General features: G+C 37.7%; 1 protein-coding gene across 1 annotated transcript; it reads left to right on the plus strand.

The window, feature by feature from the left end:
* Nucleotides 1-1,918: 1,918 nt before the first annotated feature.
* Nucleotides 1,919-14,421, plus strand: JCAD (junctional cadherin 5 associated). Its single transcript, XM_029283087.1, has 3 exons — nucleotides 1,919-2,233; nucleotides 6,068-9,594; nucleotides 12,608-14,421. Exons 1-3 carry the CDS (start codon nucleotides 1,956-1,958, stop codon nucleotides 12,640-12,642), a joined length of 3,840 nt encoding a protein of 1,279 aa, XP_029138920.1. The 5' UTR covers nucleotides 1,919-1,955; the 3' UTR covers nucleotides 12,643-14,421.
* Nucleotides 14,422-18,310: the final 3,889 nt, after the last annotated feature.

The following is an 18,310-nucleotide window of genomic DNA, read 5'->3' on the forward strand; positions in this document are numbered from 1 at the left end:
CTTGATTAAATTATCTTTCCATTGACATATAATTTTATGGTACAAAGTGGTGTTATTAGCCATCAAACCTCAAATGTACACTTTTCCCAAAAGGTTTCCACAATTTTAGCCACTACTGTATGGTGGCCTGAGATGGGAGAAAGTGAAAAGAAGCAGTGACATACAAGTAAATATTTGATGACAGAAGGTACACAACAGATGTATGAGCTTTAAAAGTAGTTATGATAGGAAAGGTGCTGATTATGGGTGACGTTGGGCTATACATGTGAACCACTGCCAGCTTTTAGCCTTTCAAATGTACTTCAGGTTTCCTGCTTTATTTAGGAGGAATTGCTGTTACAGTAAACTGTATCCCACCTTTATTCAAGTTTAAGACTTTTGAAGAGAACTATATCTTTTTACTCCTATATATCTCTTCAACACTCAGTTGACTTAAAATTCCATCTTGATTTTATCTGACAAATTATTGGTTTTCAGCCTAAATTCATTATATATGCAGTATATTACAAACAGCCTATTCACTTGAAACAATCCAATTAGACTTCTAAACACGTTTTTTAGGTTAAATTTTATCTGTTTATGTTGAGCTGAATACAGGTAATCTTTGTCTTATGACTGTAATGGAGCCTGCCTATTATGGTTGCAAATGATGACAATCATGAAATGAAACAGACGTGCGTAGCATATACACCTTGTTCTCCCAGATGCCCCTGTTAAATTGAACATGCGGGTTAAGAGGGGCATGGAGTGCCTTATGGGTGGAGGGAGCTCTCTGAGGCCCGTCACCCAGCTGGGACCATAAAGGAAGCAGACAAGCAGCAAAAAAATTTGCAAAGCCAAAAGCAGCTGAGCAGAGAGGAAGAGGCCAGCTAGCTTAGGGCCTAGTGCTATGTTCCAATGCCAGAGAGGCTTCCAAACAAGTCCCCTGTGCTTGGCCAATGACGAAGCCATGCTTGTGGGCTGGGCCCCTGCCCCAATCAGCTGGAGACTGCAAATGTCTCCAGGCTCTTCCTAGGCTTTGGGGATGTCAGCCACCTGCATTTAAAGGTGGCAACCTCAGAATGTTCTTCCCAAAATCTTTTTTCTTGCTTGATTTCCCCCTTTCCTCCTTCCAACAGAAACCCCCATTTCTTCAATAAAGAAAACAAAAACAATCTGAAAAAGACAGACTTGTTGATTCTTTCCCCCTCCCACCCACCTCCAAATTAAACTCTTCATCTCTGCTTCCAATCCTGATCCTTTTCAGCCATTTAATTGCTAAATTTACTACATGCCTAGAAAGAGGGTGACAAAAATCTGTAAGTTACTTACCTTGATGAGTGACTGCCAGGATGAAAAATAGAGGGAAGGAAGGAAGGAAGGAAGGAAGGAAGGAAGGAAGGAAGGAAGGAAGGAAGGAAGGAAGGAAGGAAGGAAGGAAGGAAGGAAGGAAAACTTTTCTGCAGCATGTTTGCCTTGAGCTGATGGAAAACTTGGCTCTAAAGAAAAAGCATTAAAATCATGCACCCAATGGCCATGCCGAAACTGGGTCCTAAAGGCAGCCAGGCAAACAGCAAAAAGCTTGGAAACCTTTGGAAAGGTTTGCATTCTCTCAATGGCCAGGTGATTGAGGTAGAAAACTGAAAACAGCCACCATTTCTGCAAGGAGTACTGAAAATGGTGGCTGCATTCAGGAGGCATGGGGAACACTGTGGGGTCTCAAGGGGCAAGATAGGATAGAGAGGTGTGGGGCGCTACAGTGGCTCTGTGGTTGTAAGGGCAAATCACTTTAGGGGCACTGCAGCTCTCATAAATTTGAAACAGGGTTGTATGAAGCTTTTGGGGTGGGCATAACTTCAATCAGCTGATAAGTGACTGGCTGTAACTCAAGGATACTGTACTATTTACTGATGAAGTTCTTTGCCTTCTTTTTCAGTGACAAACTGAGATACTGAGGTAAATAAAACTACTGCAGTATGTTCAGCGTAGACGACCTTCTGGTTTCTCATGGATACAAGCGATCTAAAAATCCTACCAATTCATCTGAAAATCAAAATGATGAAGTTCAGCATGAAGATGTTGGTAGGCGGTCTGGTCAGGCAACTCGGAATGGATTACCAAACCATCCCGGAGCCATACCAAAAACCAACAAAGAAAGGAGATATCAAAATGACAATGACAAACCTGTCATCCAACCGAGGCAAAGGAATGTCTACTATGAAGATTTCTCAGGTCCAGGCAATGTGCAAGGAGGGTGAGTATTTTTTTCAATTTGCTCAGCTGTTTGTCAAACAATATTGAAGCTCAGAGACCAGCAGATTTAACTTTGTCGAAAGCATCATAAGAGGAAGTAACATGTACTTCAACAGGTTGAATGCACTACATTTATCACAGTGAGAAAAAGTGTGGCCAGATGATGTGTCCCTACCTCTTTAATATTAATAATTTAGGTGAGGTTAATAGGCAACCTAAATGACTTTTACTGTTACGTTTTTGCATCTATTTGGACCTGGAGAAATACCCTTCTCCAGATACCCTCAAACTACTGAAGAAAAAACACAGCCAGCATTTTAACTGTTCTGTTTATAATCCTATTTGGATCACAGTTTGCAACCTTTGCAAAAAAATGCAGTATGTCCCCCCCCATTTTGCTCTGTTTATAGCCAAACTATTTAATCAAAATATGAAAAAGAAAAAAATGTGGAAAAGGCTTCAAGAATTTCATAAATAGTTCTCAGAATTGGTGAGCATTCTTGCCTCTATGGCAAAATTATTTTTTTCAGCACTGTGAAAACTTTGAATGGCCTCTGCAGAAGGAACTTGGTAAGTGAGGTCTACCTATACTTTCTTCTGATTCTGGAATCAGAAAAAAGTACAGGTGGGCTTATGAATTGCCTTGTGACTGTTCAAAGTTATGATGGTGCTGAAAAAATAACTTTGCAGCCAAGACATGCATTTATGTCTCACAGCATCTGTCTGAGTCACATGTTTGACATTAATGTCAGTTACGTGTCCTGTGTCTGACCCATATTTTTTCCATATTTAGAGATTGTCTAAACAGATGATCTCTTTAAACAATTTCTCCTGTGCCTGCTCTGTTTTTCTCTGCCTTACCTCAGAATGGAGCAGTTGCAGAGAAAGGGATTACAAGAGAGTAAGCAGGCAAACAATGGGGAATATACTGGGCTGTGTGTTTAGTATTGTGAAACATTAATTCATTTCTTGTTAATTATTGCAACACTGGGATGGGCATTCCAAAGGGTATGGAAAAGGAAAGCACAGTCATGGCCATTTCCCACTTAGCAACTGGTCCCAATTGTGGTTGCTAAACAAGGACTACCCCAATTATAAGGACTTTTAAATTTAGGATTTACAGGACAATAACTCCTCCATGAAGTCAAGGAAATAATCTTTTCTTTGTGAATTAAGATTTTTTTTCTTTGTGAATTAGGATGGGTTAAATTTCCAAAAAGAAGCAGAAAAATGTTTATATGTAAAATAAATAATGTAAAATCAAGTTGTGACTGGTTGCTAAATTGAGGTGTTAAAGAAGCTCTAATCTGTTTAGATCCTTTTAAGTCTAAATTTTAGACTCTTTCTATTTTTTAATCATCTACCTTGAGCATCAACCAATCAATAAAAGATGGTAAGATCAATATACTTGATGCCAAAATCCTTTTATAGAGAAAAAGCCTTATTCCTATAATATCAGAAATTGAACTCTGATCTTCTTTGATTAGAGAAAGGACAATATCTGCATTTACTTGTAACTGAAAACTCCTTATGACTTTTATGTAAAAAAAAGGAAAAAATAGATTTATGCTTTTGATGACTAGAGAGGATACCATAAAAAAAGAGAATTACAATGTAACTTCACAAAGAGAGGTTAAATATAATTAGATTTATTTAAAAAAACATACACCAGTTAAACTTCAGCCGTTTTGTTACATCATAGCAAATCTGGCCAAATCTTTTCCTAGATTGATCAAATGACTGGGAGAATTGTAGTACCACAAAGGAAGATAATTAGTAGTGCAATAAATATTGCAGCTGATTTCCAAATCATTTAACCCATCAATTTATAATATTTGTAATCTGTGTAACTTATCAGTTAAACTTAGTAGGTTTATTGGGGGGGGGACTGTTTTGGAAATGTAAAAAAATAAAGTTGACATAAGAGAAGAAACCAAAAAATGTCTCAAAGGCATATTAATATAAAAATCCACATGATGTGATTAAAAGCGGGAAGTCTCAAACTGAATTTTACCAAAGCAAATATTACCGTAACTACTCCTGGAGATCCTGTTTAAGTCAGTGGCCTTGCCATCACTTTATGAAATGTGCTGCCTGCAGCTAGTTACAAATGCACTTTTGAGCTGAAACAAACTAAACACAAAAGATTGCCCATTTGGAGAAATATTATGTGGTTCTGCTGCAGCTGCTTATTAACTAATAATAAAGTTGTGGCTCGTTTTTGTTTTAAAAGACTAGTGGCAAAAATTGCTCTCAGAGCTAGAAAAATTAGCCCTGGTCTCTCTCTCTCTCTCCTTGCTTTCACTGCAATTTTTGTGTTGTTGCTGTTGTTTTTCTTTAATGTGAAAAATAGTTCATGCAAAATTGACCCAATTTAGAATAGGGAGCTGCTGCTCACAGTGAGGAAAAGCTAATTTCAAAACTGTCATAAACATTTGCAGAGAACCTACTTAATGTGTAATATATATTATGGCTGAGAGAATTATTGAATGACTGAAGAAAGCAATAGATTGCAAGGGCTGCTGTTGAAAGTGGATGGAAGTATAAAATGACTGCAGCCACACTGCTGAAATGTTTGGCTAACTTAAAAAAATAGCTGTTTACTTGGTAAATTTAACCGTTTGTTTGTTTGCTTCTGCCTGAAGGAGGAAATGGAATGTTTATGTTGTATGTTAAAAAAAAGGAGTTTGATGCATGGACTATGGGGGAATCAGTATTTGTATTAATTATATATTCAGGTACACACACTTTTTCCTGGCTCTGTTTCACATTTTCTTCATCTTTGTAAAGTATGACAGACATACGCCATCCACACACAATACCTTCAACATTGATTTTATCAAGAATTGACAATGCTACAAAGACAACATGGGGAAAAGAAGGCTGGGTTTAGATTGATTGTTTCTTTGTTGCTTATTTTTGTTTCTGGAAGTGAAACTGTCTTTAAGATTTTAAATTAACATCTTCCTTCTAGGTAAATATAATATTATCTTGCCTGTCAGCATATGCTCCAAAGTGAGGGGAAGAATTCTCTTCTAGTTTATACAAAATTTCTTTCACACTATCTGAGATTTTGGTTCTGTTGATTTCCTGCATTGCCTCAAATTCCTGTTACAGATATCTATAAACTGGGAGAAATTGTTTTCCAGGGGTCATTTGAAGGTCAAGCTAATGAACAAAGACTAAGTATTTAACTGCACACTCTGAAAAATACTGACTCCTGTTATAATTCAGGGAATTATAACAGTATTGTACAGATTCCAGCCCCATTTTGACATCCCACAGATATATACCTTTTCAAGCACCCCCATTTTTGTTTTGATAAAGTATTTTGACCTCCTCTTATTTTTAATGTGCACCTTCAGTTGGGGAGCAGTCTTTGCCACAACTTTAAAATTGGGCATGGTTGTATGTCCCCAATTGACAGTTTATAGGATTACAAAAGAAGATAAAGTTTACTGGGTGGCAGGCTGTCCTGAAAAAAAGAATTTGTACAGTTAAAAATAATTTGTGTTTTAAAATCTGTTCCAGGTTTATAATTGTAATACTTATTCATTTTAAGACGTCAGATCTGAAAAAAAATATGTGGCAGACTGTAACATACAGTTTCATGTATACATTATGCTGAAGAAAAAGAGGCATATTGATTACAAAATATAGGTACAATCCGAGTTCTTCTGTGGTTTCTTGTGAAAAGTTCTGCAATTCAAAAATGTGAGGAAAATAAGTTGAGTGTCTTATGATTGTGGCTGGTTCAGATTCTTTACTAACTTAGATCCGGAGAAAAGAAAACATGTACAAAAATCTCTTCACTGGTACTTCCTTTCATTTGCAGGCTTTATGACCAATCACAGCTAAGTAGGTCTTCGCACTCCAAGAGAGATAAAGATCCTGCCTACTGGAGAAGACAAGGCCAAGATTTTAGTGGGCATGGCTATCCTGACAGAGTAGACTCTGAAACAAAGGAGATGGCTGCAGCTTGTGCCTTGTCTGAAGATGAGAATGAATCTCAGTGCGAGATTGAAGAAAGATTAGATAACATGAAAATGAACACACGGGAGACCATGAAACCTGGTGACTACAGATGGCAAAATTTAAACAGAGAAACCCAGAACCAACCAACTGCATTTGGACGACATGAATTTAATACAGATAATAAAGAAAGGCTGCTTCAGGATGTGTGTTCAGGAAGACAAGACATTGTGACTTCCCATATTAAGAATAAAGCACAGTCTTTCCCAAGAGTTTCCCCCCCAGAAAAATCTAACTCTGCTGAAGTTCCGTCTTTAGTTAGCAGTAAACATTATAAAGTAAATCCTGAGTTGGAAACTTTGAAACACTCTGAACCTCCAACTAAGCCCAAGTATGGCAGACCCCTGAAGCCGCCTTCATATGAATTTCATCAACAGACAAGAGGAATCCTAGAAACCAATTCACCACAGGATGATCAGCAAAAACGTAAAACCACTTTCTATGTGACTAAAGTTAACGAACCAGTTCAAGATTCTACCTTAGGACCCCCTTTGTACATACCTCCCCCATGTTACAAATCTCCTGATCAGCAAAGTAAGAATCAACATGTCCCCGAAGAAGTGCCTGACTACGATACATACTTTATTAAGGAAATGCAGTTGCTAGAGCAGAGTATTTGTATTACTTCTGAGTCTTCAGTTAATCAGCTACAAATGGAAGAGGAAGAGCAGATTTTGTATAGCAGCAAAACACACGTGAGGAATCAGGAGAGACGCCTGTCTTCTGTTCAATATATTCCTTTTGATGACCCTCGAATACGGCATATTAAAGTAATACATCCAACTGACCATCAGATGGACAACCAAACGGGAGATGCAAATAATACTGATTCAAATGTCTATAATAAGAATTCTGTGGAACAGGAGTTCTATAATTCAGCTTTCGATGTACCAGACTCAGTAAATATTGCTATAAAATGCAACCAGGTCTCTGGTAGCAGCAGATGGTTTGTGGAATCCAGTGTAGATCAGGATAGTGGCACCTTGTCTACCCAAAAAGGCTGTTATGACACAGGCAACAATCTGTATTGTGAATCCCCAAAAGGCCAGCCAACTGCTGAAAGCTCAGATGCAACAGAACTCTCCTCTGAGACTCTGACTAAAGTGAAAACCTTTGAACCTGGAACTGAGGTTCAAGGCAAAAACCATTTAAAGAAAAAAACAAACGAAACTATATTTTGCTTGGTATCTGTCCCAGTTCAATCTGAACTGAACATGCCTGATTCCGATAGGAATAACAATGTAACACAGGGTGCCAGTGAGAATGATGGATCTGAGGATCTGAATCAAGATCTGAAAGAACAGAGTTTGCTCAGTACGTCTTCTACTGATCTGGAGCTCCAAGCCCTTACAGGAAACATGACCAATAAAAATGAGTCTCAGAAACAAGCGTTCCAGAGAACAGAGTTCAAACAAATTCATGATTTCAAGAGCAAGGAGCCTACAAAGCACAAAGAGATTCAGCATTCTGGCTCATGGCCATGCAATAGGTATGAAGACAAGGAAACGCAAACTAGTTTTAAAGAAGAACCCAAAATTCAGCAGCCTGTCGATGGTTCACAATCTAGAAAACCAAACACACTGACCAGTGGCCACTTGTTAAAGTATGGGTCATCTACTACAGAATCAGCCCCAAGTTCATCTACTGATAATAGGAAAAGTAGACCAATTCCTCCCCCTAGGAAAGCTCTGGGTCATCCCTACAAGCCCAGCAAAACTGAGTCTTCTAAGACTGCAGTCCTTAATCCCAAACCAGGCCAGAGTGTGTCTCGTACTTCATCCACAGGGCTTCCTGGGCGGAGAAGCGAACCCAGTTTTGCCCACAAGGAAGAAAGGAAATCGCCTTGTAGTGTCAAAGAAGCCTTTGGGCAGTTTCTCTTAAAGCCTGTTAGCCGACGTCCTTGGGATGCAATAAGTGAACTAGAAAGCTTTAATAAAGAGATTCAGGAACAAGAAGAAAAGAATGAAGAGGATAAAGAAAATGAAAAAAAGCAAGAGAGAAATGAGGAGGAAGAGGAGAAAGGAAAGACAGAAGAAAAATCTTGTAGAGCTGATAAAGTAAGCCTGAACCACAGATGTTGTGCAAAGTTACAAAATATAAAATCGTCCATTCCTGTGTTTAAAAAGGGGGCTGATAAAAGTAAACCTGAAAGTGAAAATGCTTCTAAAAGTTCAGATGCAAGAGTTCCATTTAGTGACCTTAGGAATGTTAGATCAGAGGAAAGAGAAATGGATAAACCAGTTAAGGAAAAAAAGGGAAATGTTGGTCTAAAACAAAAACAGGAAAATGCGAGAAAGATGATTAAACGGGCTATTGGTTTGCATCCAATGAAATCAAATGTTTCAGGTTGCTCGGAGAGTAAAAATTGCTTTAATCCGTTCAAGAACATTCATTCTACGGAAGCAAGCGTCGAAAACCGTAAGAACAAGGATTCCGATAAGATGAAAAAGGCAGCAGGCAGAAATATCCCTGCTTCAGAAACAGCCTCTGTAGCACCATTATCTTTAACAAAAAAGAACCAAGGGCGTTCTGAGCCAAATTTGAGATCTGTTGGGAGGAATGTCAATGAAGGCACACGCATTCTTGATCCTTCTACAAAAAAGATCCCATCAAATGAATCGCTTCAGGCAAGAGCAGTCAGGATCCTGGGCATAGAGGTAGCTGTGGAATCTCTAACAGCTGATAACAAAACTCTTCCCAATGAAGACTCTGACTCTGATGACATGGCAGAGAGCAATGAATTGTCAAATAAAAAGATACCGTGGGCTGAAATGAAAACAGACATGGCTTCCAAAGAAAAGCATATAAGGGGCTGGCTAAAGAAAACTTTCATTGGAGAAAACATCTTGGGATCAATGAAAGATCAGAATTCTGATGAAGAAACAGGGGAACAGCAGCGCCCTGGTCTTAGCAAACACCACAAAGACCATGCTCATTCTGCTAAATCTGCTGTGCTTCCACTTGCTGAAAGAAAGGCACTCCCCTCAAACATAGAAAAGAAAGCCAAAAGCCCTTCAAAAGTGACTGTGCCCAAGCAAGGCAAAGTTGCCTCTGCTGCCAGCCGAGCAGCCATGGATCGTTTGGCACGGATGAAAGAAGTTGATTCAGTTGCTCGTATGAGACGTCTCAGGGTAAAGAATGCCGGATCAAGTGAGGATAGAGATGAGGAACCAGAAGAGGAAGGAAATGATGCCAATGTTGGCCGCACTGAATTTCCCCGCAAACAGTCACAAGGCAGTTGCGTTTCCAAACGTATAATCTCACTGAATAAAAATGAACGTTTAGACAATAAAACCCCAAAGAAAAATGGAAGAAATTTACTTAGCTCAGGTAAGATACAAATTTATCCAGGATTTGTATGGTGAGCGCGTTATTGGGAGATGCATACATATTTTCCCAGAAGGATCTTAAAAAGAAAATGTAATTTCCTGTTTCAGTCTAAGGTCTGAATTCTGCAGTTGCGATTTCATTTTTGGCAAGCAAATAGGAGATAGTCAATAGCTGAGACAGGTAACCCTACCAGATGAACCAGCTGTTTTGGGTTTGGGCTTTTTTCTTTTTTCTTTAACAGGTATACACCATTATAAATACCCTAGAGTGGAAGATGCTGTAATCCTGAAGGAATTTGCTATCTTCCTTTCCACATGCTCAGTCTTATGTTTTTAAACTCAAATATGCATTAAAAGTAACTTCCTAGTTTTGACTGCAGTGTTCACATTATGCTTTCCAGAAATGAATAGAGAAAAAATTAAAAAAAAATCTGGTGTTTAAAGTAAAAACAGTTGCCCCACTTGCTGAATGTGAGATCTCATAAAAACCAGGTTCTCCACTTTTATATTTTTGTAGAGTATTAGTTGCCTTCAGACTCTCTTTGTGTAAATGTACAGATGGTCTGAAAGCTGAAGGTTCTTTAAGAACCATTCTTCCAAATAGTTCAGTATAATTTTGTTTCTTCTTATTGCTTATTTCATATTGGTTATTCCAACAGTGGTTCCATATTACTTTTGAGCAGAGGTAACAGTTTTAATTTAGCTTAGCTTCTTTTATTTATTTAGTGTATAAGAATTGCTTTAATCTGATCTTCCATCATTCCTAGTGAGATGACTAAACATCATAGAGAAGATGGGAGGTGGAATCTTAACATTCCTGGCAGACAACAAATTGGGGAGGATGCCTTAGAAACTTTGTTGTATATTAGACAGATATTCCATTTGGGGTTTGAACAAAGGTGAGGGATTCCAGTAACAAGAGGGAGGCAAGATTGAGAACAAGATTCAAAGGTGTGCTCCAAACAGAATGTTTTAATGACATGTGCTTTAATTAATTTTCTTGCCTCTTTACAGTCTGTTAGGTAAAGAATAATCATATGTGATCTAAAATATGGGGTGGCTTTTTCTCTCTCCCCCAATGGTGATCCTGTTTCAAAGACATTTGTATTTTTAAGGAATGACTTCTAAGGTAACTATAAAAAGTAGCTATAATTTTAGAATGAGACACTTGGCTTCCAGAAAAGCCACAATGCGGAGAGCGTGCCTATTTGCACAGTGTATTGTGCTTTTAAGAATTCTCTGGATCCTTCAGGTGCTTTTCCATTCTGCTATCCTTATCAGCAGGCAAACTTTAATTAATACTTCTTTGTTGACATTTCTTAGTGGTAAAATAAAAACATCTATTTACTTTGAGTCAACAAAATACTTTAGTATAAGTTTTTGTGGTTTTATTTTTTTTCATGCTCTCAATAGCTCTCTAATACAAATAGAATATAGCATAAAAAGGATGGATAATATAAATCATAAGAATTTGAGTCCATCCAGTGATATAGATGAGTATATTATTAGCTATATCACTCTAGGAAATTGGCTATTTTTCTAATAACGTTGAAGGATTAGCATCCCTAATTTAAAACCTGAAATGCCCAGAGGTCTCATTGGGTCATTTGGCACACCTGTTGCTTTTATTTTAAATCCACTAGATCTGTCTAGGAAAGGTAAATACTGCAAACATATTGATACGCAAGCTTTCTCTTTGTAAAACTCTTATTTACTAAGAAGAAATTGGCCACATATATACGCAAAACATCTTGCTGTACATTCAGCTGCATTTCAGTGCCACCTGATAAGACAACTTGTTAGAAATTAGCTATTATTAAGAAAGCACACCCTTTACTTAAATAGAGTAAATATTGAGAACTCTACTGTGTTGTCATCAGAAGTCAAGCTGAAAGCAATAACCCCTTATGAGCTAAGGATTGATTCACAAAATCAATCATCCTCCTTCTCTTTTTGTGCAATTGATAGTAATAGCATAATTGAAAACCACAAACATAGTAGAAGCCTCCTCCATACATATATATAAAGAATTAGCGTGAGTCTTCATTTCTCTAGGATAGTGCCATACATACAGATAAAGAATTAGCGTGAGTCTTCATTTCTCTAGGATAGTGCCACTAATAGTGTTTCTTTGCGATCCTGAGATCAGGCCTACTAAAAATTCTTCTTCTTCTTGTGCCATATCCGTTATCGGACGTTGCCGATCATGTTGGCAATCCTGTTTTTATCAGCAGCCGCACGAAAAAGTGCTGCTGAGTTTTGTCCAAACCAGTCCCTTAGATTTTGAAGCCACAATGTTCTTCTTCTACCTGGACCTCATTTGCCTTCAATCTTTCCCTGGAGGATTAAATGGAGTATGCCGTATTTTTCTGGGTGTCGCATCACAGGTCTGAAATATTCTAATTTTTGTTTTTTAATTGTTTTGATGATTTCCCTTGGCTTTCCCAGATGGCTTATCACCTCATTTCTGATCTTGTCAACCCAGCTTATATGTAACAGCCGCCTGTAAATCCACATTTCAAATGCTTCTAGTCTCTTCAGGTGGCCTTCTGTCAGAGACCAACTCTCTACTCCACAGAGCAGGATAGAAAAAATATAGCATCTGACAAGCCTGATTTTCAGTCTTAGGCTTATGTTGTGACTGTAGAAGACCTTTTTCATTTTGAAGAATGCTGTTTGGGCTTTTTCTATCCTTGTCTTTACTTCAACGGTCATGTCCCAGCTTTCATGTAAAATAGAACCGATGCTAAAAATTACATACTGAATATCCTAATGAATCATGAAAAACTAGGGTGATCTGAAAAATCTGTGGTGTGAAAAATCCATGGTTGCAGTATTTACCTTTCTTAGATCATTTTAGAGCATGGTAAGTATCAGTCAGATGAGATTTTAATAAATGCTAGTTGTAAGAATGACTCCTGAATATGTTGAGTCTTTCATAATCAAAATCCTATATAGACATAATTGTTATGAATTGTTAGTACTAATAATCATGCTCGCTTCCTATTTTACAGAAGTCTATGATCCCAGCCGGGTTGAAAGGGTGTGATACAAAAAGAACTGACTTTCAAGAGATTTCAAATCTTTGTGAGGCATTTTCCCAAGTGGCACCATGTGAAAATATCCTTAAGCCTCAATGTTTAGAGTATGTTGGTAGAACATCTTACCTGCTAGAGGAGGAAAACAAGTCTTTGTAGAGAATGTATGCTTTCTGGAACTTGCATGAAAGAATGTGTGTATATGCACGCATGCAAAGATCTCTTAATATGGAACCATCTGTTTTTCAAAGCATTAAGACTTAATGCCTCTACTTGGCATGGAGTGGCCATTTTAAAACTGAACTGAACAGTGTTCAGTCAGGATGGTAAACAGGAGGAAGGTGGGAGGGGCTCAGGGAAAGGGTTACTTATTTCTCTGTAGAAAATGTAAACAGGAGAGATTAAGAAAATTATTTTTGAAGAAAGAATGTGAATTTCTAAGTTAAATATCCAAAGTTCTGAACTCTCAAACCTTGTTGAGCATTGGCCATAAAATGGCCTTCAAGAGAACCACTGTTGCCTTTTCAGTTCAAGGGGATGCCAGACAACAGGACTGAATGCCGACTGACCAACTGTGAAATTGATTTGGACTTGGTCTGAAAAGGCTTTGAGTGGAATTTCTTCCTTCTTACATGCCAAGACAATGCAGACAAATGCACCCTTGGAGGAGGTGAACCCAAAATATGGCAGATCATTTTGCCGCCTCTGACCTCTAATCGAATCAAACCAGGATCATCTCCGCTCTGGCTGCTGTTCTGCCCTCCCTGTTATGTAGTTAATTCTGTTTCCTTTTTCTCTTTGTAGTTTGGGCTTAACATTCTATATACCACCAATTTGCTTCTCTACTATAGCACATCCTTTTCTAATCCAAGCAACCTTTTTGCAGAATGTGATGTATTTTTCTATAATGTAGGCAGTTTGCCAATTTTTTCCGTTGGTAAGATCTTTTTTTTTTCCTCCTAATCGTCTAGGTGAGTTTTTCAAAGAAACTAGCTAAGAACTTTATTTGTGCATCTTCTACACATTCCACATTAGCCTCTCTCTACAGCTGCCATGCTGTGTATTATAATATTTGTTTATGTGTATATAAATATAAAGGAGGTACCTAAACCTAGACAGGCTTAATTTTCTTACTGCTTGGATTGGTTCTTTTAAATGAGGATGGTGCCGATGGTGGTTCAACTGATTACTTTCTACCAAGTTAGTTGGCAAAAATTTAAAAACAGCAGTTTAATATGTTACATCCTTAAGTATGTAAATTTTGTATTGATGCAAATACTGAAGCCTGTACTACAAGCCTTGTACTACCCATTAATAGAAATAGGAATCCTTTGCCTCCATTTAATTCTTGGAGAAAAATCTGTAACCATCCATATGTAATAACAAGGGATGACACTTGTTTTCACTTCCCTTTATGGCAACTCTAGCAATAAGCAACACAAAAATATGTAATTTCAGTCATTGAAGCTCAGTGCCATTTTAATGGTGTTGTGATTTGTGCCTATATTTGAAACTCTTGAGCCAGATTTTGTAAGCACCTGACTTGGTACAGAAATTCAAAGAATTGCCCTGCTTTTATGTTTGAATGTTGTATTTATATCTGTTTTGTTTAATGGCAATCCATATAGGATTCATACTTGTAAGCACACAAAGAATTATTTTGTCACTTAAAAAAGATTTTCAGTTGAATTTAGGGCAAATTTTATTAATTTCTCCAGGAGTAATAGCAGTTTAATTTACTCAAAGTTTATGTACCTAATTTGTTATTCTTTTTATTTGCTAATATACTTCTGGAAATAATGTTCCTGTTTTGTGTCTTTTTGTTATTCTATCAAAATCATGTTACTTATTAAATATTTCAAATTAATAGGTACACACAGAGATAGATACACACATACACACATTCATCTAGAAAGAACGTTTTCTGTTATTTGGCAAAATAGCCTCCTTTTTTTGCAGCACCTATAATCCCTTATCTATAACCCCAGCTATTTGAATTTTTTCCAATAATAAAAATTTATTATACATTAAGCAAAATAATGTATATTTTCTTACACAGGTTTCTTCCCAATTTTATTTTGTTTTTCTATAGCAGTTAAAAGATAGCGGGTTTTTTTGCTTCTAACCAGTTTTTACCTATTTAAAAAGACAATGATTCACTAAAAGGATCCTAAATATTTTTCTCTTTTTTGATCCTTTGGAAACAATTTCCATCATCATTAACATAAAAGTTTAGTTTCCTGGAGGAATTCCTGAATAAAAATAATGGATACATTACCCATTGTCATTCAGGTACTGTTAAGTGTGTACACAAGGTATATTTACAACATTATTTAGCTTGGATCCAATGTGCTGTTTTTTAGCATGCTGGCTGGAGAATTCTGGGAGCAGAAGTCCACACATCTTAATGTTGTTGATGTTGGGAAACACTGATATAATTATTTCATTGGGTACAGAAAATTCCCAAGAAAGTTATTATAGATAGTCCTCTCATAATGACTGGTTGCTTTATAACTGTTCAAAGTTATAAAGGCCACAGAATGGGTGCTTTTGGGCCTACAAAGCACCCCTGGCTATTGAAAATAGTTGTGATGCCCCACTACAGATGAGGCAGTTTTACAACTGGTGGCAGTCACATGATTGTGATTTATGATGCCTTCGACTAGTTCCCTACAGAAAAAAATCCACCCCTTTAAATAAATGGGTTCACTTAATGACACAGTTAATCACCACTGTGAAAAAGCTGAATAATTACTTCCCATCAACAAGTGTATCTTGATTTATGATTACAACAACTAAAGATTACTTCTGAGCTCAATCAAAATCATAAGTTGAGAACTATATGTACAAGGATAGCAGTAGACACAAATAAGTCTCCTTGTTCATTTTGCTGATAAAAGTAGCTCAGAACCAAGTAAATCAAGTTACTGAAAGTACGTTGCAAAATAAACTTTTTGAACAGTCAGTTGACCAGAGAATCAACCAATTCTAATCAGGGAGCAATTCACAACTGCATTACTGTTAAGCAAGTCCGCTGAAAATATTTGCACTTGTGACATACTGTGATGCGGAGCAATTAAAGGAGTCAATCAGAATAGAGCTGGAAGGGACCTTCAAGGATAATAATAATAATAATAATAATAATAATAATAATAATAATAATAATAATAATAAAGTTGGAAGGGACCTTGGAGGTCATCTAGTCCAGCCTTCTGCTCAAGCAGGAGACTCTATATCATTTCAGACAAGTGACTGTCCAGTTTCTTCTTAAAAACTTTTCCAACCATTGTTTCTTGTCCTGCCCTCTGCTGCTTTGGAAAATAAGTTGCCTGCTACTCTTTGTGGTAACCTCTCAAATACTGGAGCACTGCTATCGTGTCCCCCGTAGTCCTCTAATTATGTCTGATGGCTCCTCTCTCCAATGGAAACATCAGACATAATTTCAGGGAGAAAATATTCTTTGCTTGGCTGCCAAGGACTTGTTCTAAATGTCCTTCACTGATTTTAATTGACATTATCCATTTAAAACATTATTTGTTTATTTATATTTATATTAACTGCCCATTTCACCCAGAGAGGGAGAATACTTTACAATCCATACCATTTAGGTGAAAGAAAAAGCATACACTTCTTTTTTCTAGTATTTATCCCCCATGAAAAGCATCTTTCCTGCATCTAAACAGGCTTTGTATTATGTCAGTAGGACCTGCTGAGTAGTCCTATCATGACAACAGGATGAGGCCAGCTTGTATTTTCCTTAGTGCTTTGCACAGGAGAATAAAAGCAAATTCTGGAAAGGATTTGACAGGGCTGTGTTTTGATTAGATACCAGGATTTTCCCCAGATATTGGGATAAGATCACCTTTCTAGATGCATACAACTCACTGTTCAATCTCATAATTTTGGCTCTTGGGATTTGCAGAATGTTCTAAAAACAATGCACGCTGGCTGAGAAATTCTGGGAGTTGAAGTCCACAAGTCATAAAAGGGCCAAGTTTGAAGACCCCTGCCATAAAGTTTAATGTTTTCTGGATAGGATTTTGTTTGTTTTTTGTTGAGAGTTAATAAAGTCATGACTGTTAGTCCATCAATGCACATAGAGCAAGTAATATTTATAACACAAGGTAAAGTATTTTAACATCCATTTTTCTGGAAAAAACCCCCAGTCTTTCAGCATCTCCGCTTAATTTCTACTATTTAGAGCAGACATGTCAAACTCGCGATGTCACGTGACATTGCGCAATATATCGGAGCTTTTTTGCCATTGTCGGCAATGGGGTGGGCGTGGCTCCAGTATGATGAAACCGGCCCGCGGGCCAGCAGTTTGACATCCCTGATTTAGAGAAATGGGACAAAATGACACAAGGACCCTATTGAGTAGAATTCTTCCCTCTCATGTTCCTGCAAAGAAAAGATTCTGCTTCATATCTGTCCCAAAAAGATGTACTCACTGTGCAGAATGACTTCCAGAACCTGGGGCAGGAACTTAGCAGAATAGGCTGTAGGGTTAGTTTTTCAGAGGTCTTACCACTGTATAAGGACCAAAATGGAAAAGGCCAGCGTATAGCACAATTCAATATGTAGCTAAAGGAGTGGAGTAAAGGGGAAGGCTTTGGATATATTAGTCACGATGTCAGCAGCTGGTCCAATGAAGGAATGTACAAAAGAGATGGTTTGCATCCATCAAAGAAAGGGACTGAGTTACTTGGCTATAAATTCACAGATTTTCTGGAGGAATATTTAAACTAAACAGCGGGGACAGTGAGCTAACTGATACAGAACATTCCTGTCCCCAGCAATCTAAAAATTATAGGGCTATCAGTGCATGTAACATAGATGTGTGTGTGGACAAGAACATCAACCTTGCTGTCAAGCAAAATCAAGCTCTTAATAGCCAGTGCCACACAAAGTGCACTAACCAAATAAGTGGTAAGACATTAGGGGAACTCAGGCACCACACAGGTTATGTAGGAAGTAAACACAGGGTCGATCATAAAGGACTCAAATGTCTATACACAAATGCACAGAGTATGAACAGCAAACAGGATGAACTAGAAATTCAGGTTAATGAGGGCAGATATGATATTGTTGCCATAATGGAAACATGGTGGGACGAAACCCACAAATGGAACACACAGCTAGAGGGATTTAAATTATTTAAAAGAAACAGACCAAATAAAAGAGGAGGTGGAGTTGCTCTCTATATAAGAAATAACTACATCTCTACAGAAATAGAGCACAACAATGATGAAAACTGTCCTGAATGCATATGGGTCAATATAAAGGGGGGGGGGACGACATTGCCATAGGTGTATACTATAGGCCACCCAACCAAACACAGGAAATAGATGAACTTTTTGCTAGTCAGCTAACTAAGGTATGTAGGAAGCACATCACAATAGTAATGGGGGACTTTAACTACCCTGACATCAACTGGGAGACAAACTCTGTACCAAGTGGAAGATCAAACAGGTTCCTGGCAAACCTAGCAGACAACTTTGTCTCCCAAAAAGTAGAGAAGGGAACTAGGGGATTAGCCATTTTGGACCTAATTCTCACTAACAGAGATGAAATGATAGAAGGTGTTGAAGCCATAGGAACCTTGGGAGGAAGTGATCATGCAATATTGGAATTCAACATTATGGAAGCACAAGCAATAGAACACAGTCAAACTAGAGT

This window comes from Protobothrops mucrosquamatus, unplaced genomic scaffold, assembly GCF_001527695.2.
Source record: "Protobothrops mucrosquamatus isolate PMUCROS unplaced genomic scaffold, P.Mucros_1.0 scaffold13, whole genome shotgun sequence".
Taxonomy (NCBI): Eukaryota; Metazoa; Chordata; class Lepidosauria; order Squamata; family Viperidae; genus Protobothrops; species Protobothrops mucrosquamatus.

Coding starts and splice junctions, on each gene's coding strand:
- JCAD (XM_029283087.1), top strand. CDS start 1,956: ATGTTCAGCGTAGACGACCTTCTGGTTTCTCATGGATACAAGCGATCT. Junction 2,234..6,067: donor CCAGGCAATGTGCAAGGAGG/GTGAGTATTTTT, acceptor TTTCATTTGCAG/GCTTTATGACCAATCACAGC. Junction 9,595..12,607: donor AAGAAATTTACTTAGCTCAG/GTAAGATACAAA, acceptor CCTATTTTACAG/AAGTCTATGATCCCAGCCGG.